General features: G+C 42.8%; 2 protein-coding genes across 2 annotated transcripts in view; one reads left to right on the top strand and one right to left on the bottom strand.

The window, feature by feature from the left end:
• Nucleotides 1-4,932: 4,932 nt before the first annotated feature.
• G0S2 (G0/G1 switch 2) lies at nucleotides 4,933-6,315 on the bottom strand. The gene is made up of 2 exons (XM_044451552.1): nucleotides 6,205-6,315; nucleotides 4,933-5,588 (listed from the first exon to the last, which is right to left on the bottom strand). Exon 2 carries the CDS (start codon nucleotides 5,555-5,557, stop codon nucleotides 5,243-5,245), a length of 315 nt encoding a protein of 104 aa, XP_044307487.1. The 5' UTR covers nucleotides 5,558-5,588; nucleotides 6,205-6,315; the 3' UTR covers nucleotides 4,933-5,242.
• Nucleotides 6,316-6,559: 244 nt separating this feature from the next.
• The window catches only part of LAMB3 (laminin subunit beta 3), an 85,724-nt gene continuing 68,852 nt past the window's right edge, over nucleotides 6,560-23,431 (top strand). Inside the window, exon 1 of the mRNA XM_044446951.1 lies at nucleotides 6,560-7,012. Within this exon, the coding sequence (XP_044302886.1) occupies nucleotides 7,004-7,012 (9 nt within the window). The 5' untranslated portion in view covers nucleotides 6,560-7,003. The remainder of the gene's footprint in view (nucleotides 7,013-23,431) is intronic.

Raw genomic sequence — 23,431 nt, 5'->3', positions numbered from 1 at the left:
TAAGGGGATCTGATGTTCAGTGCAGATCAACTTCTCTGTAACAAGAAGCAAAAAAGAGTCGTTGTCAGTCTTTGTGCTACCTTTCCTAGCATGAGCATCAAGAATGGAATTGATCAGCCTGATCATTGGTCATTCCTGGAGGGGTGAAGATTGGACTTTACTTCTCTCCTACTTGTTGAAAGGCACCATGACCTTTCAGTGCTTTTTTTGGCCTCTCATTTACTGGCAACTCTCTATGCAGAACGTTTCGCAAATCCCTATCATAGCTTTGTTGCTGTACCACTGGGTAAGTTATTGTGCCTCTAACCATGAACTGGGAGGCTTGGGTTTTTCTGTGAAGAGATTTTGCTTTACAGAAATTGCCAGTGATCAAGGTACGAACTTTGGCTTTCTAAAGAGCAGCTTTCACATCAAAAGCATGCGTTGGGCTTCATTGAAAGAAGAATTTCGCAGCTATAAAACCAAGCTGCTTTTTAAAAATGCTGCCAGCAGCAATCTTTACAGTACAGTACTATGCATGTCTACTCAGAAGTAAGTCTCACAAGATTAGATGTGGCTTATACTCTACCAAGTATGTGTTGGATTATGGCCTAACAGTAACAAGAAGAATCTTTGAAGATTTGGAAATAATTATTCCATTATTCATAGATGCAAGGTTGAACATAAGTTATAATTATATATATTTTAAATGCATATTTTCATCTATAGCTGAATGCTTACTGAAAATTTGGCGCACAACACATGATGAAACTGACACATATATGCAGAAAATGGGTGATTAATATTCTTGTTCATAAACTAGTTTGTTATTCTTTTCTTGAAATGATAATGTACAAGACAATGTGTAGCCTTATGCTTTATTAAGAACAAGTTAAGGTTAATATAAAATTAATGTTAATTACAGGATTTATTTATAATGAATGATGGCTAAGGTTCCATTCTTAGTTGTTCACATGTAATTTTCTGTTGAATACTGATCTGCTTTTAAATAAAAGAAATAATATATAGCAACATAATTTGAGTCAAATAGCTTTTGCTCCTGAACTTTTTTACTATTTTTGCAAAAGAAACTAGAGAAGTTACACAATTCTGCACAATGAGCATTTTTCTCCGCACAAGGCAAGATTGTCTGCTAAGATGAACTTTTTTTATTCATCAATTACTCAAATTGTCAAAATTGTTGATTTTCCCTCTGCAGCATCTTATTCAGTTTTATCCAAGCCCTGTTATTCTTGCGATGTGTATTTTCACCCACCAGAGGAGAGGTGTGGCAGCAAAGAAATGCACATCATAATCCCATTAAAATGTTATGGAGGTGTTAGAAAAATAGAACAGGAAAGCGGCAGTGCTAGTGGCAACCCAATGTCCATCTCTTGAACTATGAGGAGATTTGGCCTGCTGCTCTAAGAAACATAAATGTTTCAATACACATTAATTTATTAATTTAAACATGTAGTTAAATACTGCAGATTGACCATGAAGGACACTTCAAATGCTACATCTGCTAGCCGAAGGGAAAATGTTTGAATTATCTATAATCTTTGAGTCATGTGTACACCCACCCTCTGCAATGGAACACTCATCAGAAAAAAGACTCACAGCCATGCGCAGAGATATCTTTATTTGATTCCATTCATTATATTTATATCCTGCCTTTTTTCTTGCAAGGTACCCAAGGCAGCTTACATATGTTTTCTCTTCCTGTACATTTTAGCTTCACAAGAACCTTGTGAAGTTAGGCCAAGATTCAGTGAGTGGCTGCAGAGTCCTGAGCAAAGTACATGGCTAAGTGGGGACTAGAGCCTGGATTTCTCCAGTCCTAGTCCAACCCTCTAATCACGATAGTAAGCTACAGTATCATGCAACAGCAGAGTTGGGAGGGGCCAGGGGGCCACAGAGTCCAACCCTCTGCTCAGTGCGTGGCATTGAGTTAAACCGTCCCTCTCAAATGGCTGTCTGGTTGCATCTTGAATGCCTCTAGGGAAATTGCTCTTATACATATCCCAGGTCTCCTGAACCACACAGAGAATTTAGAAGTGTAGTAAAGAATCATTAATTAATCCCCCTCTCACCTCCATCAATAAATAAGCTTACACAGAGACTATGGCTTCTCTCTTTCCCGTGCAAAAGTGTTTTTTTAAAGTTATTTGTGCTCTTGGCAATGCAAACATCATCATCTATTTCAGAGCATATTGCTGAGCAGCTAGGATGACATCCGATGCATCCGTCCACAGGACGTTACAGGCATCAGTTAGCGTGCAGGAGGAGCTCTGCAAAAGCCACTGATGACCAGTTTTGACCATCTATGCCTTTGGTCCTCGTTGTAAGAAAGAGGGATTGAGGCATCATAGGGTTTCCCCATATGGAGCCTCACTTCTTCAGGATGTCCTCCGGTGTTGTACTTGGAACTTCGGAGCTGCAGCCAGTCAAGAATGAACCATACTGGCAGCAAAGGTGCAAGAAAGGCAAGTCATGTTTGGAACCCCAGCTGGGTCTCACGGTTGTTCAGACAGGGTCCAGCAGTCGTAGGACTATATCCTAAAACTACAGTATTCACTGATATAGGAAATAACAAAAAGAAATTGTGTCATTTTAATGCTGTGGTACTTTTCTGTAACCAGAGGATGTACACGTATGGGTTTCCCTGAATTTCCAGGTTAGCACAATGTAAGGAATCTCCTCTGTCCATGTACCACCCCTAGTTCTTTCCTGTCTGATAGTTCAGAACGCTCTGATGCAGCTCCTTACTTCCAAGAAGCAGAGTTGTGCATGATTTTTTAAATGCAGTGCACTTCTACATTTTTGCACAAGGGATAAATACATGCACCCATTCTACTTCTGCAAAGCAAAGCAGACGAGAGAGTAAGACTGATTTGTCATCAGGGATCTAACAAGATGAACCTTGGAGGCTTTTTCCCAATTAGCCACTGCAGGGAAAAACATTCTTTTAAAGTTATATCTTACTGTTTAGCTTTAACTCCCAGGGCAGAAACAAAACTTGTATTATTCTAGTTATGGGCTTGCAGGTGAGCATATGAAATTGTATGCTGGAGGGGATCTGTAGACAGTGCTTCAAGGGACTGGTTCTGCCAGAACCATTCAGGTCCTCTGAATGCACAACATTAAACAGCCTGCTTTGAAAAGAATGCTCATACTCATTCCAGCATTTCTTTCAATCGTGGGTGTCCAGCATCTGAGAATGGAAGGGAAAATATTGAAAATTATATTGTTTACTTTGCATGGGCTCATAAAATCACAAGGTTTCACATAAAAATGGAAGGGGAAAGAGTGTAAGTTCGATTGTTTACTTTTCATGGGCCCTAAACTAAGGGTAAAAGCCCCATAGCGATATCTGCAAGGAAACCATGGATTTGCAAGTTCCTAAAAGCTGGCTGTACAAAGGCCACTCAGAACCACCACCTCTCCCTGCAAAGCACCACACCAATATTTCTGAACAAAGCAGTACTTAACAGTGAAGTTTCTAGATTGGAAAAGGCACAGCTGATCTAGCACAGACTTCTCAGCCAGGTGCTTTGGCCTAGCACTCCTGATCACTGGTCACGCTGTCTGGGGCTGCTGGAGTTAATGCCAATAAGATCTAGAGGGCACCAGGTTGGAGAAGGCTGATTGAGCAAGTATTACAACACTGAAGTGAATGCCAAGTGGATATTTTACTTATCTTAACAGTGTATTACTACTTTGGAAGGATATCCCAACTAGTGTGCACACTACAGGTTACAAAGGAACTATAGATCACACACAGTACAGAGACAGGGGCCAAGGAGAAGCACCAAGATATGAACTTGCAAATCTTGCTGCAGAAATCACCAGGATGTTGATTCTCATATCTAAAGTCATCTTGATCGCAAGTTCTACGCTAGATAAACACCGCTTTGTTATAGCTAACTAGTGATGGGATTAAAATGGTAATTCAGTGTAAGTGGAGTAACAGCGGTAATGTTAAATTCAAAAAATCCCAGAGCCTACAGGCCGATCAATTCAAGGCCAACTCAGAAAGTACTGCCAATAGGAGGAAGTTCTCACTAGCTTGGTAGGAATTTCCCTATAGAGGTTTCAGCTCCCTTCCTGTGCAGCAGATACACTTTGTATATTGTATATACATAGCAAGCAACATTATATACTGTTGCTTACCCACTAAGCTTTATCCAATTTTCCTCTTATCTCCATCATATTCTGTGCCTCCCACCAACTTTATTTCAGTTAGTTTCCCCTTCCCCAATATATCCTACTATTTGGAAAGCAAACAAGCATTCCTATGTGTGTGTCAATTCAGAAAGAGATCAAGAGTCTGGCCTTATAACACTGCTGTCCCAATTATATTATATGCCTGCCCACCCATTAACATCTGGTAAATCCCTTAAGGAGGTGAAAGGCTCTGTGAATAGATGAAGGGCCTTCTTGGTGGTCGACCTTCAATTGTGGAATAGGCTCCCCAAAGAAATTCACCTGATGCCAACAGTGTCTCATTTCAATGCCAGGCGAAGATGTTTCTTTTCTGAGTATTTCAATAACTGAGTTGAGATCTGTGATACCTACTTGTCCTGCTTACTTTATATAAGTATAATGTATAATGTTAATGTTATTGTGATTTTATTATGGTTTGAATGGTGCTGTTTTTAGCATTGGTAATTATCAATTTTATTGTAAGCTGCCTAGAGAATCCTTTCTGGATTAGTGGGCGGCATATAAATTCAAAAATAAAATAATCTAGACATTTTCCTTGGCAATAAATCCCATTGTATTGGTGGACCCATTTTCAACTGAAAGAGCGCAGAAATGCTAACCAATACCCCAATCCTAGAATTAATTTCCCTTAACAAAGCTCCACTGCAACTAGGAAATTAAGATGAAGGAGAGTCTTAGAAATGCCCTTGGAGGAGCACAAGATCTCCACACTGGAACCCATTCATATCAGGTATAAAATAGTTTATTTAAAATGAAAAATATCTGTAAAATACATATATAGCTGCAATAAAAAATAATCCTACACATAGGTAGGTACAGGAGGCTACAAGCTTCACATATTCATACCAATAGAACAGGTACATAAGAGTCAAAGGGCTGTGGAGTTGACTGCTGCATAGCAGCAAGATAGAACAAGTCCTTTTTTGTAGAGAGTCCTTTTGTGTTGGCCCACATACAGAAGAAGCTCTCTGGCCTTCCAGAGTCCACACCTGTGCATTGCAAGGCACTGTGTTCGCGATGACGTGAGACAGTTTTCTTAGGAAGCATGCTGCCTGTTCACTGAATTCCTCAGTGCCAAGGCCTGTTTGCTCTTTTCCAACGTTGCCCCCTCCTGTTTCTGAGGAACAACCTCCTCTTTGGTCTGTGGGGAAACTGGTCTCTTCTCTTCTTCCTCCTGTTCCTCTTGACTCCCTCCAGAGGCGAAAGGGCTGCAAACTGTCTCCACCAGGCCGATGACCACCCCAAAGAAGGCCAGCATGCTCCCCATCATGTACAGCTTGACCATCTTCCGGTTGGGCTTCTGGCTCAGCATCTCTTTCGCAAAGGGGATCAGCTCTTGCATCGTCTCCATGGCTCAGCTAGAAGCAGCACCTCACAACGACCTAGAGAGAAAATCAGAAGATACATCAGTTACACAGCTCAGATGCTTAAGTTCCCACCAACGAATCCTATTCTGCGCAGAGCTTTTCTCACACAATGCAACTTACAGAGTCATGCTGCTTTGAGCAGGCTACAAGGCAACTTTTCTCAGTCCAATGTCCTCGGGATGTATGATCTCTGAGCTCCTGCCATTCTCAGCCAGCACACCTACGAGCCATTTGCCATTCCCCATGCTGGCTGGGAATGATAGGAGTTGCAATCCTGACACATCCAGAGGGCACCTGGTGGGCGGCGGCTGCCACAAGGTATTGCCAGATGGTACTCCAGGTAAAGCATCTTGCTTGCGCTCCTGATGCAGTCCCGATCTAATCCTTCCCGGCATGGCCAAAGGCACAGAAGTGTGCCTTTTTCGAAGACAAATGCAAAGTGCTTTCCCCTTTATTCTGTAGCTTAAGACAATTGCTCCTAAAAGCACCCTCCCTCGCTGCTCCTTCTGTCGAAATCAGCTCGCTCTCCTCGGACAGTCTTGTCAACTCTGCCGCCCCGCGCCTCCCAAAATAGTTCATTACGCGGGTTCAGGCAGGATAGCTCGAATTCGGCTCCCGGCGCCCCACTTACCAGAGAGAGATCGCCGACACACTCGAAGCCTGGGACAACCGCTTCGCTTGCTCTACTCCGTGCACGAAAAGAAGAGCTAGGCGCTTCCCCGGCTGGGTGCCTTCCGCGGCGGCAGCCCCTTCGCTTTATAGGCCCGCGAATGCCCGAGGCGCCTCCCCTGCGCCCGCCCGAGCCAGCCCGCCTGCCCGCCCTTCGTCCTGTGCAGGCGGCGGGCCAATCGGGGCGGCCATGAGCTGAGCACGCAGCCGGCATGCCACTGCTGGCGCGACTCTGGACCTTCCTGCTCCTTGGGAGCCGGCCAGCCTGCGGGGGTCGCCGTCCCCGCTCCGGAGGAGCAATGCCCGGGCGCTGCCGGGAGGGCGAGGCGCGCATGCCCCGAGCACGCAGCCAGCCATGCACCAGTCCTGCATCAATAGCGGCGAGGAGGAGGTGATGACAGTTGGTGACAGTCACGTAGCAAACGTCCCGGCCGCTGTGCCGAGGCTGGGGGGCCGGGTGAGTGAGGGGTCACCGTGTGCAAGGACGAACATTACACGACTGCTTGGGGACAATTCCTGCGGGAGAAGGGCCGGTGTTAGAGCGCGACCTTTACTCTTCCTTCCTCCTGCCCGCCTGCCCAAAAAAGCAAAAAAACCACAAACCTGGAATTCCAGGCAAGTCGCACCGGTGCCTTGCCTTTCGCTCACGCCCAGCCAAAAGATTCCTCTCAGGAGAAAAGAGGACAGCGATGGAGAGAAAACTCGGAATCGGAATCCCCTTGAAGGGCAGCCGAAGGGAAAAGCGATGACTGTGACCCTTCATGGAACTGGTGCGTACGTCTCCTTGTGAAGGGTACAAGTCTGTGCTGTCCAGACTGCCTCTTTGGCCAGAGGGTTCCTTACTTTGCCCTTATGGCTGCCATTTTGCTCGCCACTTCTGGACAAAGGAACTTACTTGAGTTTTTAAAATGATGCCCAATACTTTGCGCTGATCCTTGCACACAAAGACTTCTTTCTTGCTATAACAATTATTTGATAGAGCTCTTTTTGCACTGTATTTTATAAGCATCCCAGCTGTCCTCCACGGTGCTCTCACAAGGGTCTTCACAAGGGCAGTTGCAATGGCTGCCTCAAGGTTTTCCCAGTGGTTTCATGGTTAGTCCAGGTTTTGAACCAGGTTTTTCCAGCCAAAATCAACACCTTTGCACCACAATATCACAGTTGTCTTATATGACACGTAGTAGCAGACTCTGCTATCCAAGTCACATTTCGATCCTGAGTCCTTTCTAAACACACTTGCACACTTACTGCTACCCTGACTTTTCCAAGGGGCTCAGGGTCATCGCGTTGACCCCATTTCCCCCCATCAATTGTCCTATAAGGTAGGTCAGTCTGAGAAGTAGTGGCTGGCCCAAGTTCACCCAGTGGCAATTTGAACCCAGGCATCTCTACTTCTGGTCTGCCATTCTAACCACTACACTTCATTGCTCCTATACAGTTGTTTAATGTTAAGGCCAAAGTACTGCAGTAAAACAATCACTATTAGACTACAATGCTGGATCCAGCCACTCCTCAATAGACCCCTCCAGCCCCTTCTTTCAACGCCTGACTCATTCTTTCAGGGAAAAGGCATGTATCTTTCCCCGACTCCTTTTTTAGTTTTTGTTAAGTTCTTCCCAGCTTTCAGAATGGCTAGGAGACAGTTCCCTTCTAGAACAGAGGGCATGGGTCTAGAATTTTACTCCAGGGATCTGCATTCTATTTCTGGCCACTAGGACACTATGCCTCCCTCTCACCTCTCACCCACTGGCTATGTTGTCTATTTGAACAATGAGGGATTGTGAGTCTGCACGCTGTCTGTTGCAAAATTGGCTCTCATTGCAAGGGAGACCTTGTTACTTTTTTTCAGATAAGCAAAGGTTGGAAAAGTTGAAACAGTTTCAGAACTCAAGCTTTCAAAACCAATAGGTGGAAAATCACCTATGGACTGTGGTTGTGTCTGCAGCATCTAACCTCCACATACAGGTAAAAATATACCTGGACATGCATTGGCATCCCAGGTGTGATACATACTCTCCGATTTTTGAGAGCAAGGAGCACAGGTACAAATGACACAGTGAATACCTGGAGACCCGAGCACAGGACCAACAGGCATGACCCTGACATTCATCTTCTTTAAGCATTAAATATAAATGCTTGAGCAGGACTTAAAAGTAAAGGGAGATCTTCAGCAGGTGTGGATAAATGTTAGGATAGCAGGATTTCTTTGTGATTTTTTTTCATTGCCAACTGGAGTCTGGCACAGACTATACTGGGGGATCCCCATAAACCATATACTGATGGTTGAAATTGTGTACTACATATACAAATTCAGAAGGGATTGTGTTTCAGAGGCAAGACCACATGCTTTTCATGAAGAGCTCACAAGTTTGATTCCTTGTATTTCTGTACAGAGTTAGGACAACCTCTTGCCTTAAAGTCTGACAAGCAGCTGCTAGTCAGTGTTAGAAATACTAGGCTAGACTGACTAATGCTGCAACTTTGTAAAAGGTGCTTCCTGTTTTCCTAAATCTACACTGGAATAAATACAAACCAAGGATGTTTTAAGGGCCTGATGTAGCAATTGGCAACCTAAGTCCCTCCAGAACTTTTGGGCTGACTCTGCTTTGCTAAATAGGGCATTGGGAGTTGTAGGCCCAAATATTCTGAAGTTTTTGTTAAGCAATTGGGAGCCAGAAACTGTTACCCATCTTTGATAAATCATTGCATCATCTCTCAACGTACCTTGTGTCTTTTGCTGATCTACAGTATTGTTTGTAGTATCATCAAAAAGTTTAGTAGTGTGCCAAGAATTAAATCAGGCATGCAAAATTGTCAAAACCTGATGAGTTTTGGATTAAACTTTGGTTGCAGAAGTGTTATGAGCAGTTGTAGGCCTATGAGCTACAGTACACAATGCAGCAGAAAAAGAACTAAAGTAGAGGCTCTTCTCAGTCATGCAGTTTATCCTTCCCATAAAATTCTACTGATTCCCATCCTTTCAACTGAATTGCAGCCCAGTTGCAAGGTTCAGAACTTCATTGACAGGGTCCATAGTTCTTCCCAGCCCTGTTTATTGGTGGTGTGCTGATTCAGCACATCCACATCCCCCTCATGTGGTTGATGTTGACAGCCCAAGAGCATTTATGGTATTCTGTAAAGGATATAACCTAATTTTCTCAGTCCCTCTTCTATGGACCTTTAGGTTGCATAAGAGCCACAGAGGGAAACATCTAAAATCCATCACCTGAATATATATGGAAGAGAAAGGATTTAATGTAATACAGCTATCCCCAGCCAGGGTAACATCTCCCATGAGGGACAGCCAGTACGGCCAATGGTCAGAGAGGGTGGAAGTTATAATACAAAACATGTGGACACTGGGTGAGGAAAGGTAGGTATGGTGACACAGAGGTTACTTTTAGCTTTGTATGGGAGTAATTGTTATTATTTGGCACTGTTTAAGTCAGTCCACAGTATTAAGTTGCCTGATTACCTTTACATTTTATTGACTTTGCATCTCAGAGTAACATAACTCATAATGTTCCCAAATAGGGATTACTTTGCTTGCTATTCTCTCTTTGTTGCATTCCCCTCTTTTCACCTTTCAGACAGACAGAGGGAGATCTGACTGAAGTTAACTGCCTCTTGTTCAATCCTTTCCCTGTTATTTTTCACTGGAACTTTTTAAACATTCTGGATGCCAAGCTCATAGGGTTTGAACTGAAGGTCTAGAGAAGCAGTGTTGGCAGTGGATGGCAGGAGCTGTAGTTCCAGAATATCTGAAGGGCCCCAGGTTAGTAAAGGATGAAATCTGAGATGCGCATGCACAGAGACACACAGTTGTTTTTCCATGTGCAAAAGTAATGTCTGAAAAAGAATATGATGATGATGCTATTAATAGGGTTTTAAAAGGACCAAAAGAATGCTACATACTTGTACTTCTTTTTCTTGTCCTGAAACCCTCCCTTATGCAATGGACTTCTTTCTCTGCTTATTCATTTATGCAGAAACCAACTGCATGCTAACTGTCCCTTAAGCAATGAGTCACAGCAAGAAGGTACGGTACATTCTGTGTGGGAGATTGTGGGCCTTTCCCTACTCCTTTCACACTTTTTTTTTTTTTGGCCTCCATCTCTTTATGGGTATTGCATCAGCAGCGTAAAGCAGATTACATTAGCTTCAACAACCCTCATTTAACCTCAAGCTGCTATTAACCGTCACATAAATAGTAAATACAAGAATCCATTGGAGGATGAGAGCAAGCATGATTAGCTCTAGTGGTGACATAAGGCATTTGGCCAAAATTCTCTCTTCTGGTGTGGCCAAACTTACCAGGCCATTAGAAATTGTGTTGATGACTTTTTAAAAAATAAACAATAGGTGATAAGTGAGACCCTAACATAAGGAGTAGGGTCAGGATTAGGGGCTGATGGGGTTTATTCTGTGGTGCACAGTAGCTCACATTGAACCTGGTCAAAACCTTTGTGCATCATAATTGCTCTGAATTTCTGACTGAAATTTAATATAGCCCCATCACTTCCACATGACTGCACAATATATGGCAAATATGTTTCCTACATTGCAAAAGACTGTCTGCCTTTTTGAAGGCTTGTCTAATACTAGTCCAGTTGAAAGGTTTTGAAAAAAAAACCTTCAAGGTGGGCTCTTGAAGTTGTCCATCAACAGTTAGTGCCAAGACAGCAAACTATGCATCCACCCTGGTTATCTACATGCAATATTTCCACTTTGCCTTGGTAAGATTTATTACATTTTTGCACATATGAGACTTGGAAGGGCAGCAGTGAAGAACTAGTAAAGATAATCAAATGCAAGAATATTTCACTAGAGACCAAGGTTGTCCACATTATTGTATTCCTGATTGCAAGCTGGACAGTGAAGCAAGCTGACAGGAAGAAAATAGATGCTTTCAAGACATGGTGCTGAATACCCTGGACTGACAGAAAGATGAGCAAATGGGTCCTACATCAAATCAACTTTCCCTGGAAGCAAAAATGACAAAACAGGCTGTTGTCCTTTAGGCACATCATGAGAAGGCAAAGTCACTGGGGAAGACAATGCTAGGGAAAGGCAGAAGAAAAGGAAGACCAAATATGTGATAGATTGATTCCATAAACTAAGCCACAGCCTTGAATTTACAAAAGCTGAGCAGGGCTGTCAAGGACAAGGCATTTTGGAAGGCATTGATTCATAGGGTCTCCATAAATATGTAATAACAACAAATAGAATACCTAACTAAATTTGTATCTATTTGAATAAGTTAGCATATGCAAATTTTGTGGGAATCAGCACCCTCTTTGGCCATCTTAGGAAGAAGTTGGCAAGCTTTCTTTCAGGAAAAGAAATCAATCAGTCACTTGCCATCACTCACTTAAGGACTTTTAGGACTTCCCGAATCACAGTTTGACGTCTAGAAGCATGAGTTGCTAAAGAATGAACTAGGGCTCGTAGAGTTTGTAAACTCATTTATAGGAAATGAACCCTCTACACACAAACTGGTGAGTAATACCCAGGCTGGAAGTTGATGACTTTAGAGCACATGCTTCTGGAGATGCGAGAGCTTCTTTTGCTACGTGCTGTTTGAGAGCAAGGCATATAAATGACTCATTCGGAATTTAGCAACAACTCCTTTTGGTGCAGGGAAAGATCAGACCCTGATTTTACTAAATTTCTTACGTATAGCTCATTAAATGGGTGAAGAATGTGTACTGCAAATGTTGGTGGACTGCAATTCCCATCATCTCTAGCCATCCCAGTTAATGCTGAAAGCTGTTGAGAGCTGCATTCCAGCAACCTCTGGAGAGTTCCATGCCCCACCTCCATCCCTGTCCTAAAACCGTCCTGTGCTCAGAGGAAACAGACCAAAAAACCTTCCCTGCTTGAACAAACTTCCATAGCGTATGAGCACAGTAGTACCAAATACATGCAGAGAAAAGGATATATATGCAGGTATCATGTGCAGTGAACTACATGCACAGGCCAAATTTATGATGCTTAAAAGAATCTCATCAAAATCTGGTGTGCAATCTAACCTGGATAAATTGCAAGGATATATAACTAGAACTTGCTGCTGACAACATTATTTTTCAATCCAAACAAAGAGTGAAATGGAAAATAAAACCTGGGGAGGGGCATTATTGTCCCATTTGTGGGAGAATTCAATCTGAAAAGGCCATGCTTTTCTTTTTGCAGTACAAGGGTGAGGGTCCTGAATGCACAAAGCTGGTGGAAGAGTGATGCAAGGAGAAGGAGAGGGAGCCCACTAACTGTAGACACCTCTTACTGTTATAGAAAAATATGGGAAGTGACAAACAGATCTCGTGCTTCCTTCATGTCTTCTGCATGTTTCTGGGAATAGCCCTGGCAGTGTGCCGTGGCTGGCCATCATTTCACTAAGTCATTTGGTCGGCTGAGGGCTTTGCTCAGCCGAGCACAAAGGGTCAACCATGTAGCTGGGGATTTGCCTGGATCTGCTTCTTTGGAGCACAAACCCTCCTTCCCTGGTTCCTGCAGAAGCAGTGGGGGCTGATCAAGCCTGTCCAGTTAGGCCTTTGGCTGGGCTACAGGAGAAGAATGGGCAATGCCATTGGGGAGAATGTGATCAAAGGAGAATGGGGAGGATAGTTCTGAGCAGGAAGAGGAGGATGCTGGGTGAGGATCATGGAAGGGAGTGAGTGATGGGTGGAGAAAGCTGAGCAACCGAACTGATGGGAAAGCTGAGCAAGGAGCAAGGCAGATGGGGAAGTAGGGGAAAGGGAGGCAGAAATTGGGGTGGGTATGGCCAAAGGACATTTCTGTTTTTTCCATCCGCTTTGCATTTTCTTAAACCTGAATATAGCACTGTAATTATTTGGAACATAATATTGTCGCAAGTAACAATCTTGGTGAGGTGGGTGTTGCCAGCCTCGTGTGTGTGTGTGGGGAGACAGACAGAGACAGACAAACAGCAACAGAGAAGTATATTCCTTTCCTTTTCCTCCGCCCTAAATTGGGAGAGAACCTATAGAACTTTCAAAGATCTAAATGAATTCATTAAAATAAGAATGTGTTAAAAATCAAATACCCATGAAACAGGAATAGCTGTTAAAGTGAGGCATGGGTAGCAAACCTTGCGGGTGTTCAAGCCTCTTTAATAAAGGGAATGTGATAGGGCTGGTAATGGAGACTTGACTGAAGGGATGGGCCCACGAAACATCATCCCACTTCTGCATGACTAATGATCAGTTACTTCAACAGTGCACTAGATGATGTACTAGACATGAAAATCCCCTCACCTATCTCAGTGCCCCTTACCTGAAAATGATTTTTAATCAAAAGTCATGCTTTTTCCTGTAACCAGTTCCTAGTACCCCTACAGATCATTTCCATCCTATAATAGTCTCCAGCCTCCATATTTAGCCAATGTCTGATTGTTCTGCAATATTTAGTGTATTCTCCCTACAACATATGTAGAGAGAAGGAAGAACTGGGGACAAGATACACTTTTAATACACTCATCCTTTAATGCTTCAATGTGTTTCTCCAAACTTCAGTTGAAATCCAAGGGATTTCTCTCCAGGTTGATTAGACCTCTAATATTAGGCATATATTCAAAGTCATTAAGAGAGACTGTTGTCTAACAATTAATTTGAGTCCTGTTTCCATGCAACTATTCTGGAGATTTGGTTCATCTCAGTCATTCGCAGCTGCCACAGCTCGAGGACCAGCCTTGCTGGACTACATCAGTGTTTGTGTCCAGTGAGTCATCCTCTAAATACTGGCTTATGGCCCCTCATCATTTCTAAGACTGGGTGCAGTGAAAGAACATTAAGGATGCCTCTTTAAGCAGAAAAACAGTCTTAGAACAACCAGCATGCCTCACCCAGATGTTTTCCCCCTCTTTCTAAACATACATAGGATTGTGCCCTTAGAACAGAAGTTTCTCTTGAGGTTTGGTAACAGTTTGTGGAACATGGAACTTGCTAGGTTTTTTTTTTTTTTGTTTGCAAACCTAAAACTGTTTAGAAAATGGGAACTATATAACCTATCAAAGACTTGGAATTCTTTGGAAAATTTAAAAAAGAAGAGAAGGAAGTTTCCCAAGGGGAAGAAGAAAGAATATTAGTCAGTGTTCAGGCTTAATAAATATAAATTGCTTAGATATATTTAGATAATAAATATAAATAGCTCTGAAAGCCATGATTGCAGATCATATGGTCCTTGTTGTGCTCCAAAGGACAGCAAGTTCCACATACAATCAAGAAAAAGAACATGGCTGTCCCTGTCTGAAGTTTATTCTCTATAAAGAAACAGCACAAAAGAAAAATGGATACAGAAGGAAGATGAAAGAATGAACTCTTAGCAGAACAACCCTGGTTCCCTTCACATCACTTGCTGCTACGGCCTCCTGGGATGGCAAGTTGTGTTGTTGATGGCAGCTGAAGCAGCTGGTTGCTTTTTTTTAAGCATTTTATTATCAATTTATTTTGGTTTTATGCTCTGTGTTCCAGTGTGCAAAATCTTTAGCTATATGTATAAAAATCCCCTCCATTTTCTTAATATTCCTAGTCAGAGTCCAAGTGGTCACTGGAACATGGTCATGAGGATATTTGCAACTCTTTGGCATCTATATAAGAACTGGGTATGAAAAGAACTGAATGAAACTTAAAAATGTACAATATTCAGAGATTTTTGAATGTCTATCCCCAGGGTAAAAATTAATTAGATATTTGGAATTACATGTTATCTGCTTAGATATTTTATTAGATTAAGTGGTATATACATATTACTAATAAAGAAATAGCATAGAGTGTGTTTCCCTTTTCTGTAAACTGCAATAGAACTCTCTGTCTTGCTGCCATTACGCTCGGCACTTTGCTTTCCCTGTTTCACTGCTATGGTTGGCCAGAAGCACGGAAATGCTCAGCAAAGTGGTGACACGGTACAAACCAGGTGAACTCTGTACCAAGGAGTGGAATCAAACAACTTGATGCAGAGCAGAGTTGGGTTTATTTTATCATGACACACATTACCTACCTAGAGAATCAAACAACTCTCCCTAAAATGGAAACCCAGCTTGTCTGAAACCAGGTTTGGCCCTTGGGCTGAAAGAAATTTAACATTCCTGCTATACATACTTACTTGGGAGTAAGTCCTACTGAAGTCAGTGTGGCTTCATTCTTAGTAGACATATAAATACTTGCACTGCCACTCTACAGGCACCATCAGGGCCTCCGTGGTGTGGGAGAAGCAATTTTCCTAAAATGCAAGGTTGGACCTTTGGGTGTTTAAGCACTGACATTGTTCAGGGTACTGGAATGGTTGCTATGCAGACAGCTGACAAAAGGGTTACTTCGTATGACAGAGGAGTTCACACAGAAACTACAGCTGATCTATTCAGGTGGGCCTGGCACTGTGGAGAAACAAGCAGCCATTGAGTTTGTCAGTGCTGCATATATCATTAAGCAGGCTGCATAAATTTGTGATTCCTTCCAAAGAAGTGCTACTGATTCCAGCACTTTTAGTGCTGACACCTTTACCCCATTCTAACAGTGTTCCTGATTTTCAGTCTTGGTTGAGAGCATATACAGTTAAAGAGTGGATGCTTAGAAGGATTGCGGAGACATTTTGAAGATGTGGTGAGCACAGAAGCTCATAGCTAGGTTGGCCCCAGTGGGGACTTTGTCTGTAAGTTCTTGTGCTCAACAGTTTAAAAATGTTTATTAGAAGTGCTCTGTTTGCAAAACAGCACCATGTCAGACTCTGCTTCTGTTTCATTGTGTTGCACTGGGGTGATGCAGTAGGGTTGGGACCAAGTGCTGTCAGCCTATGAAGATTTGCAGGCTGATTTCATGCAAAGTTCCTTGAATATAAATAATCCCACTGAGTTCAGGAACCCAAGGGAGCATGCATAGGATAACTGCTTTAATTAAATGGAGATTGTTCTGAAAGAGCTGCAGCAAACAGGTAAGAAACTATGGTACTTCAAAAGTGTTGTGCATTTCCTGCTTGCATAACTATACATCGAACTAGTATGTCAAATAACTTTTCCTAAGCTGGAAAGGCATGGACCTGCAGCATGACTACATGTAGAAACAGAGCAGGTGGCTGGTCTTATTCGTCCTAGGCCCCTACCAACTCTGTTCTGTTCAGTTCTTCAGCTTAAGAACATCACTTAGCACAGTGGTTTTGAACTCAGTCTTGAGTTGTAAACTGCAAGCATGGTCAGTGAGCACTGGGGAATTCAGAGAAATCTGCAAACAGACTAAAAAGATTTCTTAGAGTCTGCCCTGTGGAGTCTCCCAGGTTACATAGGGTCCGTGGGGTTTGTGAACCAAATTTTTTATTTTGCAGATTTTTGCACAAATTTAGGTGTCAAGAAATAAAAGCAATTCCTGAAATATAAAGATTTCCTCCATAGACTAAAAAAAGGATACACACACTTGAGACTATTTATTTATTTTCATACTGGTCTGCATGCATGTGGACATGCAGATTTGCATATATGCACGAAAACTCATTGCACAAATGCTGAGTTCAGTGATAGATGGATGACAGAGCAGAAGTTTGATGTTTGCACCCAGAAGTCTGCTAGATGCTGGCAGAATCATTTTTGCTCCATTCACACATCCTTAGTGTAATGCTAATCTTAGTGGATGATGATTTGTTACTGATTATGAGGCCTCTTGCCACTTTACAGCCTTTAGTAAACTTTGAAGTCGTTCACAGGGTGCCAGGCAAAAACTTCAGTCTGGTAGAACTCAACGTGACAGCATCAGTGCTGTTTGCAAGATGATACTATGCTCCATCCATTCTCTTGCATGCTCCAAAGAATGGAAAAATGTGACAACACTCATAGCAAGTCTTCTAACGACTGAGCCTTATTGTGCTGGGGGAGGCTAGTGACTTCTGTGTCCATGTGGCTCTTCATCTGCTACAGCTTGTCTTCACAGCTTCATAGGAGCTATCTTTGGTGCTGAAATGCACCCCCAAAATAGATTCCTGGTCATGGAGCACCAGGCATCATTCCTATTAAGCTAAAAAAAAGTTGCAACGGGTGAGGAACTCCACTGAATAGGAATCACCACATCTTTCTTGCTTAGCGCAGATGTTAAAGTCTCATCAGTACAAATGTCACATTAATGTTCATAATCCGAGACAGACTCTCAGTTGAATCAGAAATAAATACTCTCTACATCTATAACAATATGCTACTTTTCATTGAACAGGATGTCAGTACTAAACAAGAACACAGAAACAAATGCATGGGGAAAGCAAAACAGCAGATGTGGGTTAAAGGGATTTTCTCAGGGGCCTCCATGCAATACTACTTATCCTTCCTAGTTCCAGGTGGAGACAATGTGACCATCTTTTAAAAAAGGAATATGAATGTGTTGCACATAGTGTGAGAGGAAGTATGGCACATGGCACAAATATGTAGACTTCATCTTTGCATTAGTATTGCTGTGTGTCACTGACGTATACCTACATACACTGTTGATTTGTACATGAGTTAAGAAATGCTTTTGGCTAGTCAAATGGTTCATCCCAATAATACAGTATTAATATAACTTTATGAAAATTGAAAAGAAAAGAACAGTAATTCTCTTAATGTTCTATGTATTCATCTTGTTTCTTAAAAATAGTTAATTATTCATTTTAGTAGATGGTTTGCATGTCTGCTGAAGCTGATGTATCTCAACCAAAGACAAGTTCTTAGGGCTTTTGGGCACTAAACAATTGGCTAATTGTGTATACCAACTTAGTGGCGAACCTAACTGATCGAAAGCAATTTGGTTTGTCACTGAGTGCAAATCCCAGGCCAGATTGCCTTCTCCCTCCTTCTGAGCCAGGTTAAATGGCACAGCTCTTATCAGCTACCTTTGTGAACAAAGACTTGTGGTGAGGAAAGTGTCCCTGCATAATCTTTATAGCCGTGATAGGGTGTGCAGCTGCTCATGTCTGTAGACACACAAGCACATAGCTGGCTGTTTCGTTAAGGATTTCATGCTATAAAGTTATATGGCTGAGCTGAGCTTTTGATTGATCATTAGTGTTGGTAAACATTCCACAAGCTATATAGTGTAACCCTGCTGACGTGGGGCATCCTGTCTAAACCATCAGCAACCATAAAGGGAGATCAACAAGCATCCAAGCCATGACAAATGTGCATCTGTACTTATTGCACTATGCTGTGCAGTTATGCTACAAGTGTGTCATTTTCCAAGGAGGGCTAGAAATCCTGTCAAATGAACACCGAGTCCTTGTTGGACAAAATCCCAACTCTCTCATACCGATTCTTCTCTGTGTCTGTGTGAGACCATTGTTCAACTCTCCAGGAAGTAGCCAAAGCCTGTGTAGGACAAGGGAAACACCATGAGCAAAAGAGTCAAATAACAGAAGGACAGGGAAAGGAATTCTGAGTAGAACAACCTAGGATCATAAGTCAGGAACATGTCCCTTGACATTGCAGACAACTGTTACCTGTGAATTCTGTGGCAGAACAGAGAACATGAACTTATATCTGTCATGGTTATGAGCCAGTATCCTAACTACTGGACCAGCACTTCTACTTTTCTAAAAGAGCCCACATGCTGATTCAGTGTACTAACAAATATAATATCAGGTCCATATAAATAAAGAGTGATTGAGTGATTGATTAAAGCTAAAGGATAGGTTATATCTTCTGTGAAGACTTAACTTTACAACCTATCCAAGTTAAAACCTCTGTTTTAAAAGTGGGAGTTCTTGGTGCTTCACCCAACCCCAGCAAGACAGATTTTATATACCTGTGTCCTTTCCTGGCAAATAGATAATAAATCAATAACACGACGCACTCCTGCTTTAAAAAGATGGATGTTTCCCCAATGACAGTTCAAAAGAATTGTCGCTGAAAGCAAGTGCTCCCATCCAGGTGATCCCTGATAGTTTTGCATGTTCCTGGGTTGCTAACACCTTGGAAAAGGCAAGGGAGGCATGAGCTCTCATCCCCCCCCCCCCAAGAATATTGCTGTGAATGTGGGTTGCAAGCATGGCTGTATGCAGACCTAAGCTGTTGACAGGTGGCTCATGGCAGCTACCAAATACGTTGAACTATGCCTCTACGTATTGCACTTGAGAGGGACAATGGGCAGAACAGTCGGCAGGTCTTTGCCAATAGGAACCTTCCTGCCCAGTACCCCAGCTTCCTGCTTGTCACTCCCATGTAATTGCAGTTATCTGTAATTTAAAAAAAAAATCACAAATGACAGCAAAAATTAAGGGGTGGGTTTTTTTAAAAAAGTGGGCAAACACAGGCAACTCTTCCATAGAATCAGTGGGCAACTTTGAAGTGAGAGCTCCGGACTGCTCAGGGGAGGACTGTGGAAACTTTGTTATTACTTAATTAATTAATTAGACCACAGTGAGCCTGCAAGGGCAGGTAGTGGGGATGGGGGAAGACTCTGTCAGCCACTCCCAAGTCCTGCTTGGGCACTCGGGAGGTGGCTGGCACTGGTGCTCACCCAGTAGCCACTTGGCAAGAACAGAAGGGGTTGCGCAGGCCTTTTTTTTTTTTTAACTCATGATGGTTCAAATTCAGAGAACACAAGAACCCATTGTGGATGAAAACTCCTACTACTGATTATGAGCGGACAGTTGTTATGAGCCGAGCCACTGTAACAAACCCATTGAGGGTTCTTACAGCACAGCAGCACATCATGGTCCATAGTGCTTTTTTTGATGATATTGCCACCATGAATTGTTGTGTAAATCCATACTTCCCAATTTGCAGCCTTGCACCTTCATGGCCTGTGACACCAGGAACAAGCATTGCACTTCTAGATGCTACTTCTTTGTTTTCCTCTGTTCTGCTTTGTCACTGGCTGTGATTGGTCATCCCACAGAAGTCACATGGGAACTTTGTTGGTCCCCGCAATGGCTGCTACTACCTCAGATGGGCTAATGATACTCATAACAAAGATCCTTAGCACAAAAATATCCTCCATAGTGTTAAGAGCTGTAACTCAACAAAGGTTGCCCTGCTGATCTTAACAGATCAGCAGGGCTCAACCAGAGATCTTGTTCCCTCCTGTATATTAGACCCAGATTTAATAGTCTTCTAATTTAATTCTTCTGAAGTCAGATTATAGAATTAGATTTAATTTAGATAAATGGAAGCATATATTTAACATTTTAGGAAAATCAGAATTTTGTTATTGGGCCTCAATATGTCTCTGAGGATTTTCAGATATCTTTGGTACTGTTTATTTTTTTGCTGGGTATCTCATTCTTGAAAGATGCTTGGGAGATAGGGAGAAGTTCTGTATTTTAAGAAATGTTTATACCACTGCCTTTCTGAAAACCACCACAATGCTGTACAATTTTTTAAAGTAAGCAGATAAAAACATAATGGAAAGGGAAGAGTAGCGTTAGGAACATACAAAATTAAAAGCTGAATTAAAATGGATTTTGCCCACCTTTCTGAATGCAGAGGAAAGCTCTGCTTTCTGCCAGACAGTCCGCAACACTTTCCAAATATTGCACAGTGTTATTTTTACCCTTATATTGACAAGGCACAAGAGACCATTGCCACATCTCCCAGTTCCACATGGTTCTGTACGGGCAAAGGCCAACAGTCTATGGACTTTGGTTCTTGGAGGTAAATGGCTTGCTTGTTACTAGCATAGGGGAAAGATTATATAACAAAGGCAGCAGAAGTGGCAGCCAGGAAATGATAGCATCTGGGGTGAAGAAGAAAAGGACATGGGTTATTTTAATGTTGTCTGGGAGGGAAACCTAGTTTAGGAATCCACTGCAAAACACTTTTCAAAAACTAGCTTAAGTTGTAAAGGGGCTGGATGTCTGTACAGCTGGTGGTGGGAAAGATTTTAATGAGTGCAGTATGAGAGATTTCATATGAGAACTGATGGGGAGAAAACCATGTCTCACTGCTGGTATAACAAGCCATGAAGGTGCAAGGCTGCAAACTGGGAACCATGGATTCACACAATCATCTATGGTGGCCATATCATAAAAAAGCACTATGAACCATGAAGTGCTGCTGTGCTGTGAGAACCCTCAATGGGTTTGTTACAGTGGCTTGGTTTATAACAATGGTCCACTCATAATTAGCAGTAAGGGTTTTCACCCACAATGGGTTCTCGTGTTCTCTGAACCTGAGCAACACAACCCATCATGTGTAAGGAGAAGCCTGTGCAACCCCTTCTGTTCTTGCCAAGTGGCTACTGGGTGAGCACCAGTGCCAGCCACCTCCCGAGTGTCCAAGCAGGACTTGGGAGTGGCTGACCGAGTCTTCCTCCATCCCCAGTACCTTCCCTTGCAGGCTCACTGTGGATTAATTAAGTGATTGATTTTTCTGTCTGACCCAAATGTCTCCCAAGTTTTCCTATACAGTTTCCAGCCCCAAAATGAAAGTTTAACCCCTTCTAAATCCTTCTGAGAAATGGAGGTTTGCAATTTGACAGCTCAGCTCTGTCATTAGAGAGAAGTTACCCCTGTACACATGAATCTGAATTAGTTTTACATGTTCCTGACATTCTTTCAACTTGGGGATACTCATGATGTATCCTTCTCCTCAGAAAACCCTGAAGATCCTGTTGAGAAAGGGATGAATAAACCCCCTCCCTTTTGCAAGCAAGGATCACTCTGGGCTTTGGAACACCTTAACAGACTGGTGCCTGTCATTTGTCAAAGTGTTCCAAAGGAGGATTTAACCTACTTGTATGACAAGGGGGCATGGGGCAGCTTGGGTGCCTGTTGGACTTCGCCCATTACCCACTCCAGGTCTGCTATGGCACAACAGCAGTCATCCACAGTTAAGAAAAAGCAGCAAGGAAAAAAATCTACAATAAATTGTGATAATTGAATGAGGGCAGGATTAGTTAAAAAATAGTTAGAACACTCGTGCAGCCCTTCCAAAGTCCTGCTGGAGCATTTTGGAGGAGTCACGTGTACTCCTCCTGTACAATCCTTGCAATCCTCCTCCTTGCAATCCTGTCAAGAGAAGGATTGCAAAAGAAATGGTTGGAAAGGCAGATTCAATTTTTAAGTAGCCTGAAAGTGGCGGTAGGATGGGGAAAAGCAATGCTAGCTGCCCCCAAGTGCTGCCTGGGTACTTGGGGGTGGCTGGCACTGGTGCATATCTGGAAGCCCCATAGCAAGTATGGCAAGGGTACTTTGCTGCTATTGCCATGGGGCTCCCAATTTGGGTGCAGTAAAAATAATTACAAAAATAATGTGGGGGCACACAACTTTGTGACCCCCTCCCCCAAATATTTAAAATGATGGGTAATCATGGGCACTCGCTGTATTTTTGTAGCTGCCAGAATGGGGCTTGTGAGACCTGGCATGACAGCTGGGATACTTGCAGGAAAACCAAGGGGAGAGGGAGGGGTGCCAAACCCAGCCATCTGTTGGGTGCATCGGGGCAGGATGGCTCATGTGTTGTGCCAACCTGTCCTGTCTGCGTTTATACAAGTTCCTTGTAATGCTAATGGTTTTGAATTACCCATTCAAGATCAAGTTCATTTAAACTATGGGGATCCTTCATAATGACATATTGTTGCTGAGATAACCATTTTCCCCAGCTACTGAGAGGGCTGCAGCTAAGCTCAGAGGGAACAGGAATGTTTGAATAGAAGATTGACAGAAGATGTCAGCTCATTAAAAGGCTGCTGCCTCAAACCTGTGAGCCTTGGCTTTGATACACTAGCGGGTAAATTCAAGGCATCCTGCAACCTGCAAATCCAGCTTGTGGCAATGTTGAATCCAGCCCATATACACCGATGACTCCATCTGCATTCAGGAGGACTCTGGGCATCTGTGCCTCTTGTACTAGTGTGTGGGCTCCAGCAGATTATTTAACCATGCCATCTATTAGTACTGGGCCCACAATTGGCTGCTGCAGGTCTTCAATCTTCCTTTTGGACCAGGTACTGGAATGCATAGCAGCTTTGCTGCTATAGAACTTTTTTCCTTTAAAGATTAGAAAGAATGTGGAAATTGGGGAGGGGGACGCATTCCTATCTCAGCCATTCTGTTCCTTCTATTTCCTAGCCTTCATTACTCTTTGCATTTTGACATCTTTCCCCACTCTTCTGAGAAGGAATGCAGTCATGACAGAAGACACCTGAACTGTTGATTTGATTGCAGTGTTGGTCAATAAAGCCAAACAGGAAACATCCCAGTCCTGTTTGCTTAGCCCCCCCCCC

This window comes from Varanus komodoensis, unplaced genomic scaffold (genome assembly GCF_004798865.1).
Source record: "Varanus komodoensis strain SLA01 unplaced genomic scaffold, ASM479886v1 scaffold1, whole genome shotgun sequence".
Taxonomy (NCBI): Eukaryota; Metazoa; Chordata; class Lepidosauria; order Squamata; family Varanidae; genus Varanus; species Varanus komodoensis.
Note: the sequence above shows the minus strand (reverse complement) of the source record. Positions and strands in the feature narration are given on the sequence as shown.